This window comes from Pelophylax lessonae (genome assembly GCF_965119305.1).
Source record: "Pelophylax lessonae genome assembly, chromosome: 3".
Classification (NCBI taxonomy): domain Eukaryota; kingdom Metazoa; phylum Chordata; class Amphibia; order Anura; family Ranidae; genus Pelophylax; species Pelophylax lessonae.
The window spans coordinates 142,358,529-142,376,569 of NC_138770.1; the positions used below are offsets into that span (position 1 = coordinate 142,358,529).

The 18,041-nt window shown below is 42.4% G+C and overlaps 1 protein-coding gene across 1 annotated transcript in view; it reads left to right on the forward strand.

Moving 5' to 3' along the window:
- E2F6 (E2F transcription factor 6) overlaps positions 1 to 18,041 on the forward strand; it is a 64,114-nt gene that overhangs the window by 20,045 nt on the left and 26,028 nt on the right. Inside the window, exon 3 of the mRNA XM_082251693.1 lies at positions 6,738 to 6,954. Within this exon, the coding sequence (XP_082107819.1) occupies positions 6,738 to 6,954 (217 nt within the window). The remainder of the gene's footprint in view (positions 1 to 6,737; positions 6,955 to 18,041) is intronic.

Genomic DNA, 18,041 nt, shown 5'->3' on the forward strand with positions numbered 1-18,041 from the left:
GAGAACCAGTCTTTTCAAGGAACGTGGGCAGTTGAGGAGCAGAATTTGCCAGTTAGCATCTTGGAACTTCGGGCGATTCATCTGTCTCTTTATCCACTTCTGGACCAGGCCTTTTTCTGACACTTGTTTACAAATTAAAACAATTTTTTTTTTTGCCAAAAAATTACTTGGAACCCCCAAACATATATATTTGAGGGTTCCAAGTAATTTTTTTAGCAAAAAAAAAAATATATATATATATATATTTTATTTTAGCAGAGACCCTAGAGCAGTGGTTCTCAAATCCGGTCCTCGGGACCCACCAACAGGCCAGGTTTGCAAGATAACTAAATTACATCACAGGTGATCTCATTTGCTTCTCAGTGATTGCAGTATTCTAGTCTGCATCCCCCAAGGTAATACTTAAAATCTGGCCTGTTAGTGGGTCCCGAGGACCGGATTTGAGAACCACTGCCCTAGAGAATAAAATTGAGATCGTTGCAATATTTTTTCATCACACCGTATTTGCGCAGCGTTCTTACAAACGCAATTTTTTTTTTTTTTTTTTTTTTGAAATACACTTTTTTGAATGAAAAAATAAGAAAACGGTAAAGTTAGCCCAATTTTTTTACTATAATGTGAAAGACAATTTTATGCCGAGTAAATGGATACCCAAAATGTCATGCTTCAAAATTGCGCACGCTTGTGGAATGGCGACAAATATTGGTACTTAAAAATCCCCACAGGTGACACTTTCTACAGGTTACCAGTTTAGGGGTTACAGAGGATGTCTAGGACTCAAATTATTGCTCTCGCTCTAACGATCGCGGTGATACCTCGTGTGGTTTTAACACCGTTTACATATGTGGGCGCGACTTACATATGCGGTCGCGTCTACGTGCGAGCTAACAAGGACAGAGCACTTTAATTTTTTATTTTCCTATTTATTTTATCTTTTTTTTTTTTTTTTTTTTTTTTAACGCTGGCCTTTTTTTAAAAGGTTTTTTTTTTTTTTTTGATGACTTTTATTCCTTTTACAAGGAATGTAAACATCCCTTGTAATAGAAATAAGTATGACAGGACTTCTTTAATGTGAGATCTGGGGGTCTTTAAAACCGGTGCTAGGAAGCGACGTATGACGTCGCTCCGGTCCTCCAAGGCCATAGAGTCCAGTGAGGGCCATCTTGCCCTCACTCTACTTCCTGCCTGATAGGACAGCAGCCAGATCGTTTTCCCTGATACCGACGGGTCTGGTAAGCAGGGAAAACGACCGGGAAGCAGCGAGGGGGGTCACCTCTCCCACAGCCCATAAGGATAATCCTGCGGCGATTTCGCCACTGGGACCATCCTTATGTTAAAGCAGACTGCCTGCCATTTAGAAAAATATATACCGGGGTTATGGCAGTTAACGTCAAAGTACCAACGTAAATACATGGTGGGCGGCATTGGTCTGTCTGCCTTTATGGGGTCACCCAGTTTGAGTGACAATGTCATAGTGTTGGCATATATTAATCACCAGGGTGAGACAAGAAGTCATACCACTCAAGAAGAGGATGACATGATCATGACCTGGTTGGAACTGCATTCTCAAGCTCTGTGTCCGGCACATTCTAGGCATGGAAAATTGGCAAGCCGACTTTCACTCAGGAGAGTGGACCCTTCAGTCAGAGGGTTTAATGCTCCTTGTTAAAGGATGTGGATCTTCTGGCATACAGGTTCAACAAAAGGGTGAACAAGTTTGTCTCCTGGACCAGGATCCTCAGACATTTGCAGTGGTTGCCCTGGTGCCTCCTTGGATTGTTCCGCCTGTTTAGTTCTTGTCACTGTTGGACCCTGATATGGTATTGTCTGTTTTACAGCATGCTCCGTTGGCTCATAGGGTCCATGCACAACAAAAACACTGCTTTCAATCTCAGACAGCTCTTTATGAACTTGCAGGTGGCCACTCATGATTCTGTTGGGTCATGAGTAGTGGTTAGTTTGGATGCCACTAATGCAATTGATTTGGTTGAATGGGAATGCTTTCGCAGATATGGTTTCGGCCCAAAGTTTTTTATTAAGTGGCTTCAGCTACTATACTAGGCCACCATAGCAAGGATTGATGTAAACGGTAGGGTCCCCAACCCTTTCCCACTATCTAGCGCTACGCGGCAGGGATGCCCACTATCCCCTTTGCTCTATGCCTTAGCAGCAGAACCGCTGGCAATTGCCATCAGAATACACCCAGACATTAGAGGCTTATGTTCAGGGTAATTAGTTGAAACCATTGGTCTGTATGCAGATCACTTGCTATTGTATTTGGCAGATGCGGGTCCTTCCTTATCGGCAGCATTACATCTTATTGAGCCTTTTGGGGAATTTTTAGGGTTACAGATCAATTGGGAAAAGTCCCAAATTCTTCCCCTAGATCTTGGAGCTCGAACTGCTGTGCAAGCTTCCTTTTCCCTGGTAAGAGCCAGCCGGATCAAATAGTTGGGTATCCAGGTCAACTATTCTCCAGGCGATTTATATTAAATTCAACTTGGAACCCCTATACGCAGCACTCAAGACCAAAAATCAGACGTGGTTCCGTCTTTCCGTCTGGGTCATGGGACACATAAATTTAGCAAAGATGATCTTGCTGCCCAAGCTTCTTTGCCTTCAAGAATTCCACGGACATGGAAGGTACTGCTCTTCCTGATCCCAACTTGTACTGTTTAGCTGCTCAGTTGTCAAATAATTTTTTTTATTTTGATAATGAGGAGAAGGAGCACTATACTACCCTAGCTTGTTCAGTTTTTTGGTATGTTAACCTATCCCTATCAGATCCTCCTGAGCGATACTCTTTATCCTGCTCGCTTTGGAAGGCTGTAAGGGACTGGTTTACCATCGCTTTAAGATTTGGGAGTTGGCAATATGCAAGATGAAATCTCCATCTATACAAGCTCACACACCCCTGTGGGGTAGTTCCTGTTTGCCAGAACTACTTACTGTGCCTGATTTTTAGCTGTGGGATGCACAAGAGGCCAAATATCTCTCCTATTTATACATTTAGCCGTGGTATTAGGTAATTTCAAGTTCTTAAATCAGAATTTGAACTGCCTAATTCTATGTTCCTCCGTTATTCCCAGCTTCGCCACGCACTTTGTGCTCAGTTTGGAGAGTCTGTCTCAAACCTAGCCTCCCATTTCCAGGAATATCTATTACAGTGTTTGGAAAGCCTATATCTCTTGGTGTGAATACAAGAAATGTCATCCGCGAAAGTATGTTATTGGGAGAATTCTTGCCTTTCTTCAGCTAGGGGTGGACTTGGAATTGGCATTAGGAACCATTGAAGGACAAGTCTCCACCTTGTCAATTTTTTCCAGAGACCGTTGGCTACACACTCTTTTTTTGTACAGACTTTTTTGCAAGGTGTGATTCGCATGGTTCCACCAGTTAAACCACCCCTATGTCCTTGGGACTTGAATCTGGTTCTCACGGCCTTGCAGGAGTGGCCTTTTGAGCCTATCAGGCATATTCCCTTGGTCTTTTTGGTTGCTATAACCTCAGCTGGAAGGGTGTCGGAGATGGCGGCTCTTTTGTGTAAAGAACCCTTTCTAATTCTGCATAGGGATAAGGTAGTTTTTAGTCCTCATCCTTCTTTTCTCTCTAAGGTAGTTTCTGGTTTTCACTTGAACCAGGAGATTGTTCTTCCTTCCTTTTTTTTTTCTAATCCTCAGTCTACTAAGGAATGGTTGTTACATTCTCTCGACGTTTTTCGTGCGGTTAAAGTCTATTTAACCAGATCAGCACAGATTCGTAATACTGATACTTTCTTTGTATTGCTGGATGGGCCTAAGAAAGGCCAGGTGGCAACTTACTCCACTATTTCTATGTGGATTCGTCAGGTAATTTCTCAAGCTTATGGCTTGAAAGGTAAGGTTCCGCCTTTTAACTTAAAGGCCCACTCTACCAGAAGGGTAAGTGCTTCATGGGCAGTGCACCATCAAGTATCTTTTGGCCCAAATCTGCAAAGCTGCCACCTGGTCTTCAGTTCATACGTTCACAAAATTCTACCAAGTGGACGTTGGAGCCCGTGAAGGGGCTCAATTTGGTAGTAGCGTACTGCAAGCAGCTGTATAGTTCTAAGGTTTTTCTATGCTCAGGGACAAATTTGTGACTGTGTCCCCTCCCCTGCTTTAGGACACCCCAAATAGTTATTACCAGCTCTGTGTCCCATGATGTACGAGAAAGAAAATAGGATTTTAAATACAGCTTACCTGTAAAATCCTTTTTGTGGAGTACATCATGGGACACAGAGCTCCCTCCCCTCTTTTCTTTTCTCCCAGACTTCCTGCCTATTGCTTGCCAGTGTCTAGTTACCTAAAGGTGGCGTATGACCCAAATAGTTATTATTACCAGCTCTGTGTCCCGTGATTTACTCCAAGAAAATGATTTTGCAGGTAAGCTTTAGGAAAAATCCTCTTTTTTTTTTTTTTTTTTTTTTTCAATAAAGAGTTTGATTTAAAAAAAAAAAAAAAATAATGAACATGTAATACATACCTCACCCGCTGAATGCCCCCATAGGAAGTGCTTCCTATCTACCTTCCTTCTATGGCTCTCGCTGCTCTCAGCCAAGCCTCTGAGAGAAGGGACGGGGAGAGGAGCTGCTGCAGACGTGCACAGCGTAGGATCCAGATCGGGTTCCGGTGAGTATTTAGGGGGGGGGGGGCTGGGGGCCATGCTACCATTTTAAAAGCTTTTTTATCTTGATGCAGAGAACCTTTACAACCACTATAAAGTTGAAAATGAATAATGCCACTGCTAAAGGTATTGGCCATTTACATACATCTCAAAGCCTGACTGGAATACTCTCAGGGTGTTGCTAATTGAGGCCTAGTCATTACTACTCACCTCCACCATCATAGGTGTGAGCTTTTTCTCGGACTCAAACCCCTCACATGCTCGACCCCCCGCCCCCCCCCCCCCGCCACCAAGTGCCCTCTGGGAATATTCCAGTCAGGCTTCAGGATGTAAATGGCCTACACCTATACCAAAGGCATTATTCATCTTTAGTCAAACCTGCACAGTTTGTTTTTATCTACAGACTCCCCTTATCTGCATAGGCAGTTTTTGTTTGTGAGGATAAATCAACCCTTTTAGAACAAAGTGCCTCCATTTCTGGTCAAAGCCCATTCTACCTGTAGTGTCAATGCTTTCTAAACAATTCAGCATCAAGCAAGCTTCAGTCGTTCAGGTTTGTAAAGCCTAGTACACATGATCAGAAAATCGGATGAAAAATACTGTTTAGAAGCGATTGTACAATAATCTGAACCTTAGTACACGGCTTTGGAGAGCTGATCACGACCGTTCATCCAAAAATCATCCGAAAGGAACTTGCATGAAAATGTTACTATTTTCGTTTAATCGTTAGGTTTAGTCAAACAATCAGGAGAGCAACACCATGCATGCTCAGAAACGAAAAAATACAATACAACACATTACTTCCGAAATCGTATCCTGTCGTCAGAGAATTTTCATTTAGTTTAGTAACCTACATTTTTCATATGAGATTAGAATGCAAAAAAAGATAATTTGTCCAATATTCCCATCATGAGCACGAGGCTTAAGGCAGGTACCTGGTCTTCTGTTTTAGGCTTGTTGTGTTGCTTGCTTAACATATTTAGTTCTTTGTGACATCCCAGTTGTTATGGATATGATGAAACCTTATGTCTTGTAATGTACAATTTTAAAAGATTTGTATTTTTGTTTTACCCATAAATTCATTTTCTTGAAAAAAAGAGACACCAGGATCCCTCTTTGCTTCTTTTTTTTTTCTCTTTAGCCAGTGTTCATTCACCTTAATGTGGCAGTATAAACCATTCATTTTGGATATGGTGAAACCCTGAACTCCATTTACTTAAGGAAAATTCATGTGATATTTTGGGTCTTGTATCTAATTATCGCATGCAGTATGGAAAACCTCAGTTCACTGAAACACTTGGTAAATGCCACATAAACCTGTCCGAGGTCAAGTCACAAAAAAAGAAACTAAACACATTTGTTAAATGAGTCGTGGCCTAGCAACGCACTATTTACAAATATATATAGCTGGTTGTTCAGGAGCAGGCACCCGCCAGCGCCCTTAAAGAGGAAGTAAACCCTCCTCTGACACTTTTACCTATAGGTAAGCCTATGATAAGGCTTACCTATAGGTACTGTAAATATCTCCTAAACTTGTACCGTTTAGGAGATATTTACCTTGCATGCAGCCAGTGACGTCACTGGCGCATGCGCTCTGAAGGAACGGCCGCTGGTGCCATTCCTTCAGAGCCCCGTGCCGTGACCGTCGGCTCCCGCACGCGTGCGTGGGAGTGACGTCACCGCGGCTCAGGCCAATCAGATGGCCGGATGCCGCGATCCCAGAAGACGGTCGACTGGACATGTCGCCCGTCATACAGGTAAGCGGGCGGCACGGCGGGGGCTCGTTCTAAGGTAAGTATTTCATAATGAGCTAGTATGCGGTGCATACTAGCTCATTATGTGTTTCTCTTTCAGGTTGCCCAAAAAAAAAATTTGTATGTTACAACCTTTTTAACCAGTGAATAATAAAAAAATATCACAACATCTTGCAAGTGTTGTGTTGTTTACTGAGTGAAATTTAGTGTTCATCCTTTGGTTTTTGTATAGTATCTCAGCTGTCTTGTACTATGCACCTTTATACCTTGTAGCTTTGTAAAGTTGTAGTCTGCTATTAAAATCTGCCCTTATCCTTCCTGCGCTCTTCTGTTTTACAGAATCTTTGAAATTGCCGCGGCCTCGGTTTGATGTATCGCTGTTTCACTTAACCCGCAAATTTATGGACATTATTAAGTCTGCCCCAGAGGGTGTTGTGGATCTAAATGAAGTTGCTAAACTGTTGGGGGTGAGGAAAAGAAGAGTATATGATATCACCAATGTATTGGATGGTATCCGGCTTATTCAGAAGAGATCCAAAAACTTGGTCCAATGGGTGTAAGTAGTCAAATTGTTCACTTTAAAAGATTAGTCCTCTGAAAAAGAATATCTCTGCATTGGACTTTGACAGGTCCAATTACTTGGCAGTTTGTGAAAATGAACATCTCTGATGCACTTCCTTGAGACCTGTGCCCTGACCAAGCTGTGCTCATATATTTTATCTTTTCAATCTTTTTTTATTGAAGTTATAAAGAACATGGTTTTTACTCCATAGTGAAGTATAACATACAGTATACATGCAGTGGAAGTACTCCGATAAAATCGTCAGTACAGAACTTGCACAATGGATAGACAGCCTACATAACAAAACGTAGAGGCACATGGCCTTTCGAGCTTATAACAAAGAAAAACCCAGGTTACATTGAAGTCAGTGACTGTGAAAACGCAAAGTGGTCAGCACTGGTGAACAAGGGATATAATGAAGTAATAACTCACTATATCATGTCCCATTGAAGTTTGACATGGATTTATGACAATAAATCAAGAGAAGGAAGGAAGGAAGAAAGCAAGAAGGAAAGCAGAAGACAGGAAAGGTGCTTATATATTTTTTTCAGCTTCCTTGCTACATTCCCTGTGTATATGTCAAATTCAACTGCACTCAGGTGAGGTTGAAATAAAACTTCAGTTAAATGTTAGGCCCCATTTCACACATGTGGACCATTCAGATTTTCAGGTGGATCTGAACGGATGCCCCATGCATCTCTATGGGGCAGCGGATGTCAGCGGAGACATGTCCGCTGACATCCGATCCTGTCCGTCAAATCCGGACGGATGGAAATCCTATTTTCCATCCGTCTATCGGATCAGATGAGAACAGACAGGTGGTCCGTTCTCATCTGATTCCCCCATAGAGGACAGCAGGGATCTGACACCTCCATCTCCGCACACAGAGCGGAGATGGAGCTGTCATCCACCTGCTCAGCGGGGATCGGCGGACCGATCCCCCGCTGAGCAGAACGGCTCCGTTGACGGAACAGAGCTGTGGGAAAGGGGCCTTAGTCTGCCAGGGCAAGAGGGAGCCAACTCATAGGACTCGAGACCTAGGGAGCCAACTCATAGGACTGTACCACTGAAAACCAGCCAATAAATGGAAAATTTGGGTTGAATGGAAAAAAAAAAACATTTTCTTAATAATAAAAAAAAAAAAAAAAGTGAATTTAGCACCGGTAAAGTATAGCTGACACTAACTACATACCTGCAGTTGTAGGCTCCGCTCCCCCCTGGCCACCCCCCTCAGTGCAGCCTGGAGCCCCAGGGTTGGGGTGAAAGAGGGCTGTATTGTTTCAACTGCATACATAACTGACAGCCGTCCCCTGTATGCTGGTTTTGAGACAGAGTCCTTTCCGTTCCATTGACAGTATGGGGTTGTAGAAATAAGACAAGCTCCAACACAAGAATATATATCCTAAATGGATATTCAGGCAAAGGTATCCACGTCCCAAATTTAAATAAGTACGAGATTTGGACAGGGAGAGGCAAGGGGACTTTTAAAAGGGATACTGTCATTAGACCAATAATCAGAGTACATATGAAATAAAATAAAAACAGTCTTTATTGGAAGAAACCGTAATCCTATAGAGAATTACTATATAAAAAAAACATAAGTACTGTATGGCAGATATTGTAGGTAGCATGCACAGTAACCCAGAGGGTAACATAGATTTGATGTAGTGATGAACGTTGATGTCCATACACTGGCCCAACATGTTTCGCGGGTAGACCGCTTCTTCAGGGGCATATACACAGATAAAGGACATCACAAATGCTACCAAAACAAAATTGAGAGAGAAAAAGCATGATAAGTGGAACAGAATATCACATAAAACATAGTACATTCGATGCATAAGTATTCATTAGAGATGTAAGGGTCAAAAGGAGAGGTACACCAGAAGCCATGACACCCACCTGCAACTAGACCAATCCTGAGACCAAGAGGACAGACCGGGGGTCGTAATTAGAGTAGATATCCCCCCTGGCGGACATGGGAGCGGTCCAAGCCTACAGAGGCCAAGTAATAAGGGTAACAATGATGGCATAATTGTTCACTATATAACAAAGTACTTGCTCTAATGATGGTATCCCTTTTAAAAGTCCCCTTGCCCCTCCCTGTCCAAATCACGACAGTATGGGGTTGATTTACTAAAACCTGGAGAGTCCAAAATCTGGTACAGCTGTGCATGGTAGCCAATCTGCATCTAACTTCAGCTTGTTTAGTTAAGCTTTGACAATAAAACCTGGAAGCGGATTAGTTTCTGTGTAGAGCTGCACCAGATTTTGCACTCTATATATTTAGTAAATCAACCCCCTATTTGTCCTCACCACAAATTACTCCACAAAGAGTAAATGCTTGTTTTACTTTAGTTTCATTTGGAATTGGAGGCTTAGATTTTTGAGCATAGGCTCTGCCTCTCGTGACATAAAATCCTGCCTACCCCCTAGCCCCTGTATGAAAGATTATTTTTTTTTTTTTTTTTTTGGCCATCAAAGCACTCATTGAATGGAGAAGAGACAATCTGGGCTCTTGCTTGATGGCAGGGGTTCTGCTCAAAGTTGAAAGTTCAAGATTTCCATGATGGGGACTGCAAACGGGTGGAAAGAGAATATAATTTTAGTAGTATAAGATGTAGTGAGATAACAAGGTGAGTTAGAGCATAGACAAAAATGATATAAAGATGATCTTGCTGCTGCTGAAGTCAGCCCACTGGTCGTCTTCTTGTTTGGAAGACAAGTTTTTTGTGGATTGCACATTTAAAATTTTTTGTGTAGAAAATCCTTGTAAAGCTACATACGCTGTTCTGGCAATCCTACTCCAGTGCATAACCAAGAAATGGCATCATCGTGCATAACAAAAGCATTGTCTTCTAGTTAAAAGCCTTTTAATGGGATTGATTAGCGGTGATAATGCAATCAGTTGAAGTGGAGTAGTGTTCAGGGAGATGCCTTTGTAATGATAATGGTCTTAAAAGCCATAAACGGCCGTTGAGTATCTACAGGGAATAAACTAATGCATATTATAACATAGTGATTTTATGCTGCACAGTGTTGTCTGTAGCATGAATCCTGGATATCGCAGTGTAGCTAGAATGTTTGCAATGTCCAATATAGAGGACAGTGTGTCCTTCCAGCTGTTGAAGAGCTACTCTTTCAGGATCTCTGTGTAGTTGCTAGCTGGGCATGCTGGGGATAGTACCCAGAAAGTCATGTAATTTACTGTTAGTTCTCCACACATTCCATGACATATAAGTCATATAATACTAGGGAAAGTAGATGGCTAGAGGAGAGCGTGGGCATTTATGTTATGGAACACAGAGAAAAGATGTATGTAATAAATCTGAAGAGAAAACGAAAGGAATTATATTATCCAAAAAAAAAAGGAACTGCTAGAAAGCTTTAAAAGAGAAGTATGGATTTATTTTTATTTTTTTTTTCACTAACCTAGCTGGATGCTGCATTGGTCCGATGCTGCATCTGTCCCCCCTGCCGGCTCTAACACTGAGAACCGATCAAACACCCCCAATTGCTTGTTTCTCTTGGCTCCCTGAGCAGAGAGCTGCTGTCAGTCAGCAGCTCTCTGCTTTGGCTGTACATCTCCTCCTCCTTTTAAAGACTAAGTTTACCTTTGGAACATGTTACACCCAGGAGATGATCTCATTGTTGCCACTTTTTGGAAATGGAGAAACATGCTGGTTAAAACATGGAACTTGGTAATGGTGTGCACCACTAATGGTGTGCATCACTAAAGCACATATAACCCAAAGAACAAAAAATAGAGCATATTGCAGCTTATCTGTCCTAATATGTGTTGGCTGCAGTAGTGATCATTTTCACACTTTTTTCCTCTTTAGTTTAATCTGGTAGTTCTGTCTTTAACTCCCTTCCTGTTCTTGTACTGAACAGTGTTGTCACCCTAGGACAGGGAGGGTTGTTAAGGCCCGTACACACGTACCGATTGTCGGCCGAAAAGATTCGGCCGACGACCGATCGGCCGATTTTCGGCTTGTTAGTATGATGCTTCCGACAGCCGACAGCGCACTTTCGGCCGAACAGAATCTGTCGTGCAAGCATTAAAATTTTTGTATGCAGACACCAGAGCGGCCGATTGTTCGCCAGTCAGTACAGAATTCGGCCGACAGACAGCAGATTTGCAAGACTGGGCACGCTCAGAAAAGAAAAAACACAGGGAAAGTTAACCATCACATGACATCACTTCTGCAGTCGGCGGCCAAAATTCGTGTTCAGTCTTTTGCACTTTTCAGCGGACACGACAGCCTGGGGACAAAAGACGCCCGATCGTTCGGCCGACGATCGGTATGTGTGTACGGGGCTTTAGTATTACATAATGCTGTGTTAGAACTGCGTAATACCTCCCTCTCTTTTCCATATTGGGGGGGGGAGGGGTTTGTAGTCCACAGGGATAGTGGGGAACATTGCTAAGTGATTACAGTCCAGATGCAGAGAGTACGGGTCATTTTTTTGGCTCACAAGATTTTCTAGCTGGATAGTGTTTTTTTTTTTTTTCTTTTCTGCCCTTGTTGAACAAATATAATAAAACTGCTTTCTTGTTAAGGAAACCCTCTGGAGGAACCCTAGGTCTCCACGGAACTGTGGCTAACTAAGACTACTCTAGGCAGATATAAAAGACTCATGGTTCCCTCCCCTCACACCAGAGTGCTAGTTGTAATCTCGACTTCCAATCACCGTCTAAATCTTGCTACCTTCACCTCCGTAAACCCCCTTTCCTAATGACCCTACCATCATACTAATTCACTACCTTGTTCTCTCTCCTTGACTACTGCAATTCCCTCATCATTGGCCCTCTTTTCATAAAGGCTACCCCCCCCCCCAAATCAATTGTGACAGCTGTTTCCAGACTCGTCCAGCTTACCGAACACTCAGTCTGTCATCCCAAAATATCGCTCAAACCGTCCTCTTCACTTCTTTTGAGACTCCTCGACTCTCTAGCTCCAGCGTCCTCTCTTTCCATGCTTGCCTCTAGGACTTCTCTAGAGCCACTTCCATCCCCTGGAACTCCCTACCCCAATCCCTCCAGCTATCTCCTGCTGTCTACCTTTAGGCAATCCCTGAAATGTCATCTCTTCAAGAAAGTCTATCCTGCCTCGAAATAAAAAAAGAATTTTCACTTTCTCCATCAACTCCTCCCCTCACAGCTATTACTAGTTTTGTTTTGCTTGCTCCTCCCTTTTTAGAATGTATGCTCTCATGAGCAGGGCCCTCCTAGCCCACTTGTTCTGATTTGTTTTAAACCGTACTGTACTCCCTTTTAAAATGGAGGTGCAGCTGAGTGGCTTGTCATCCTTGGGAGGCCATTCATGGATCGAAATTTAACCGGTTCAGCAGAATTTTGAGTAGGCTGGATGTTCTATAGATTGACAATCAGCCTGTCGGGTTTTTCCTGAACGATCAATGCTGCTAGCTATAGCTCCTTGCCATCAGAACACAATAGCACAGTGGGAGTGATCACCTCGAATGTGTGGCTGGTGGAATCGGGTCATTTTTTTGTTTCCTTTATTTTATTTATTTATTTTTTTTTAGTTTAAACCCGCTTGTTGAGGAAAAAAAAAATTAATGTATGCATAGCTTAAGGCTACGGGGCTGTGTGTTTCTAATTATGCACACAATGTGGGGAGACATACCTCTAGTCACTGCATGCAAGTGGCTCAGTAAGGTCATACAAGAGAGGGAAATCACTCTGAAACAGGATGTCTGGGGTAGTGGTAATGGCAGTACCGACCTAAACCGGAGCATGCAACGAATAAAAGATGAAGCTCCATACTAAATGATTAAATCAACTGTTGGGAGTGCTTAGAAAAACTGCAGATTTAATATCAATTTAATCATACAGTAACAGGACATGGTACGATGTCTATAACCATTGGTTTTAGGCAATTACCTTCAAATGCCTTCTATATTTTGGCAGTTTACTGGCAGTCATGTGCTACCTTTTTTCTAAATGTGGCTCTTCTTGTAGCCCATGCTTTGCACCTTAGGTCTTCCCATGGCACTAGTCCATGTTCTTGCTCTGCTTCGACAGTGTCTTATTGGACAACTGTTTTCTGAAGGCATGGTCATCTCAGACAGTCATTCAGTGTCCATCGGACTGTGCAGTCTGTGATCTGGAAAGATCCTCATCTTTCAGAACTAAGCTCGGAAACCGTCTCTTTGCTTTGCTGGATCTGAGCTTGATCCTAGTCTCAGCCTTTTTTAAGCTTTAGACTCACTAATTCCATACTTGGACTTTGAGACCCAAGCGCAAACCAACTCTGTCTTTTCCATTTGGGTCTTGGGTTTTATGGGTCTTCTTTAAGCCAATCCTATATCCTTATTTTCACTCATTCACGTCCACCATTCTGATAGCATTGGACATTAGGGGGGTGTTTCTGGATTGTACCATTCACTTGTCCGATAAGACAAAGCTTACCCTGGAATTGGTACCCTTTGGAAACTTCACACTGGACCTCATGCAACTTGGATTCTGTGCCCTCGTCACTCTTTCTCCATACTCTGGGACCTTGATTTCCAAATTAAATTCAACATTTTCCACAGTCTGTGAGCAATTAGACCATGTGATCTGCTGGTGTAGGTCCACTGTGTTTTCTTCCAAAGTCAGCATAGCCCTCTACCAGGAAATTCTTGGGCACTTCATGCTTCCCTCTGCTGACCAGCTTTATTGAGATGCTGATTTCATTTTCGAGCAGGACTTGGCACCTGCCCACACTGCCAAAAGTACCAATACCTGGTTTAATGATCATGGAATCACTGTGCTTGATTGGTCGACAAACTCGCCTGACCTAAACCCCATAGAGAATTTGTGGATTATTGTCAATAGGAAGATGAGAGACACCAGACCCAACAATGCAGACAAGCTGAAGGCCGCTTTCAAGCAACCTGGGGTTCCATAACACCTCAACAGTGCCACAGGCTGATCGCCTCCATGCCATGCTGCATTGATGCAGTAATTCATGCAAAAGGAGCCAATTATTGAGGGCATACTATACTGTACATGGGCATACTTTTCAGTAAGCCAACATTTCTGTGTTAAAAACGCTTTTTTTTTTAAATTTTTTTATTGGTCTTACATAATGTTTTTTTTCTGAGATACTGAATTTAGGGTTTTCACTGGCTGTAAGCCATAATCCTCAAAATTTAAAAGAAAGAAATGCTTGAAATATATCACTGTGTGTAATAGAGCTGCACGATTAATCGTATGAAAATCGCGATCTCGATTCACCCCCCTGACGATCTAAACCTGACATATTCTCGATTCTTTGCATAGCTAAAGGGAGCAGAGAAAACAGATGTGGAAAACTCCCAGTAACTATAAACAAAATGATTACATTGTATCTTTCCTCCCGCAAACGCCTATCAGCATTAAAGTCTCCCAGTAACTATAAACAAAATGATTACATTGTATCTTTTCCTTCCCTCTGCCAGGGAGAAAGGAAGTTTAACCTCTTAAAGACTAGACCTTTCTCTGACACTTGCTGCTTGCAAGTTAAAATCAGTTTTTTTTTCTAGAAAAGTACTTAGAACCCCCAAACATTTTATATATTTTTTTAGCAGAGACCCTACAGAATAAAATGGCGATTGTTGTAATATTTTATGTCACACTGTATTTGCGCAGCAGTCTTTCAAACGCAATTAATAAACTTTAATGAATAAAAAAAAATGTAACAGTAAAGTTATCCCAATTGTTTTTTGTTACACAGAGAATCGTGAGAGAATCGTGATCTTTATTCCAAGCTAAAAAATCGTGATTCTCATTTTGGCCAGAATCGTGCAGCTCTAGTGTGTAATGCATCTATAGTGCCTTGCAAAAGTATTCGCCCCCCTTGAACTTTTCAACCTTTTGCCACATTTCAGGCTTCAAACATAAAGATATAAAACTGTAATTTTTTGTGAAGAATCAACAACAAGTGGGACACAATCATGAAGTGGCATGAAATTTATTGGATATTTCAAATTTTGTAAACAAATAAAAAACGGAAAAATTGGGCGTGGAAAATTATTCAGCCCCTTTACTTTCAGTGCAGCAAACGATCTCCAGAAGTTCAGTGAGGATCTCTGAATGATCCAATGTTGACCTAAATGACTAATGATGATAAATAGAATCTACCTGTGTGTAATCAAGTCTCCGTATAAATGCACCTGCACTGTGATAGTCTCAGAGGTCCGTTTAAAGCGCAGAGAGCATCATGAAGAAGGAACACACCAGGCAGGTCCGAGATACTGTTGTGGAGAAGTTTAAAGCTGGATTTGGATACAAAAAGATTTCCCAAGCTTTAAACATCCCAAGGAGCACTGTGCAAGCGATAATATTGAAATGGAAGGAGTATCAGACCACTGCAAATCTACGAAGACCTGGCCGTCCCTCTAAACTTTCAGCTCATACAAGGAGAAGATTGATCAGAGATGCAGCCAAGAGGCCCATGATCACTCTGGATGAACTGCAGAGATCTACAGCTGAGGTGTGAGACTCTGTCCATAGGACAACAATCAGTCGTATACTGCACAAATCTGGCCTTTATGGAAGAGTGGCAAGAAGAAAGCCATTTCTTAAAGATATCCATAAAAAGTGTTGTTTAAAGTTTGCCACAAGCCACCTGGGAGACACACCAAACATGTGGAAGAAGGTGCTCTAGTCAGATAAAACCAAAATCAAACTTTTTGGCAACCATGCAAAACGTTATGTTTGGCGTAAAAGCAACACAGCTCATCACCCTGAACACACCATCCCCACTGTCAAACATGGTGGTGGCAGCATCATGGTTTGAGCCTGCTTTTATTCAGCAGGGACAGGGAAGATGGTTAAAATTGATGGGAAGATGGATGGAGCCAAATACAGGACCATTCTGGAAGAAAACCTGATGGAGTCTGCAAAAGACCTGAGACTGTGACGGAGATTTGTCTTCCAACAAGACAATGATCCAAAACATAAAGCAAAATCTACAATGGAATGGTTCACAAATAAACATATCCAGGTGTTAGAATGGCCAAGTCAAAGTCCAGACCTGAATCCAATCGAGAATCTGTGGAAAGAACTGAAAACTGCTGTTCACAAACGCTCTCATCCAACCTCACTGAGCTCGAGCTGTTTTGCAAGGAGGAATGGGCAAAAAGTTCAGTCTCTTGATGTGCAAAACTGATAGAGACATACCCCAATCGACTTACAGCTGTAATCGCAGCAAAAGGTGGCGCTACAAAGTATTAACTTAAGGGGGCTGAATAATTTTGCACGCCCAATTTTTCAGTTTTTTATTTGTTAACCACTTTACCGCTGAGTACCGTAGTACTACTGCGGCAAAGTGGCTCTTGTAGGTCTGACGACGTAGACCTACGTCGTCAGACACTCCCCCTTCTCGGCGGCGCGCGCGCCGCCGGAGGCTCGCTCCCGCTGTTTTCAGTCACAACGGGAGTCGGGCCAGGGTAGGAGCATCGGCGATCGCCGCCGCTCTTCCCCGATCGTCGGGGATCAATTGTGGAGATTCGCCCGCCTGTGTAAACACAAGCGGGCGGATCTCCCAAGTGACAGGCAGGGTCAGATTGCAGGGTTCACCTCCCCCCACACACTTCAGTAAGCACCAGGCTTACATTATAAGTAAGGCAAGGGTGACCAGCGCTATGGAGTATGAGGTAGAACAGTGTAGAACGGGTGTAAAGGTGTAAGCAGCCAACAACCAAACCCCGAAGGGTTAAGGATAAAGTGAAATGTGCAAAAGGGTTGAAACGGCGCTACCTGAAAAGTGATTGGTAATATAGTGCAATAATGTGCAAAATGCCTTTTAAAAGGAAAGTGACACCGGCAAATAATAAATAACGTGAAAACTAATAATATTTCCAAAGGGTTAAAAACCACACATTTCCTTATCAATAACCACAACCGATATGATCTGTTGGTGTGTGGTGAATTTTATCTGTAAAATAATAATAATAGTGCCAACAAGTGAGCAGATATTGTAGTGGGTTTATTAAAATAGTGATACAGTGTAAATCAAACCATATATAATATATAAATCCCTGGTGGTGAAGTGATGGATATAAGTGACCAAAGTGAATACTGAAGTGCTGTATTCCTTAGAAGTGTAGGTGTTGTAGTACCCCTGATGACCACTAAGTGAGGTATATACGACCTGTTCACATGAAGTGGTCCCAAGAGGGGTGGATAGTGGGGTCCTCTCCTTATCCCGCAAGGCACCGGCTGGTAATCTCACGGAAAGAAAAGAAAGGGGAGCCCCATCAAGTAGTATGCGAGGTTAAACCAATGTAGAAAGCAGTAAAAACTCACGGTGAAGCTGCCTCGGATCAGTGTAGAGAGACGCCGGGAAGCTTCCGCGTTCCACGGCTCCCAAGTCCGAGACCGGAAGTGACGTAATGACGCAATGGACCCGCCCTACGCGTTTCGTCAGAGGACGTCTGCTGGAGCGGCGTCACCACCACGCACTCCCGGAATCTTTATAGCCAGCCGATGTCATAGCAACCAAACGGCTACCCGCGGCCATCTTGGTGCTCCTCAATGAACTGCCGGACGTGCGCCATCTTGCTCACCCACTCCACAAGATGATTCCGCACGGCGTTCGGACATGTTATGCAATTTACATACGGCTGCTATATTTCACATCATGCGCAAAGCAGCTTTCACCGGATACCTACACGGAACTAGTCTGATTCATGTGAAGCAAAACGTATTATTTAAAAAAGAAAATAAGAAAAAATGTATGTGAAAAACTTTTAACTTTAATGTAATTCCAAAAATAAAAAAGGATAAAAGAATAAAAATCTATATTTTCCAAATCTTGTGTTTTAATCTCCCCGGGAGTGGACAAACATCCCATGCTCCTTCATTTATGTGAGAGCACCCCCTAGTGCTTATGGATATATTACCTCTTATTACACATCTTTTGAGATATTTTGTTTATAGCGGGGAGGGAGTTTACTCAAGTAAAATAAGGTAAAAATATATGCAATATATGTAAAAAATATATAAAAAACTTTTAAAATTTATATTTGTATTTAAAACAGAGGAATTTTATATTGATAAAAGAGAGGAATTCTTTAATATTTATTGG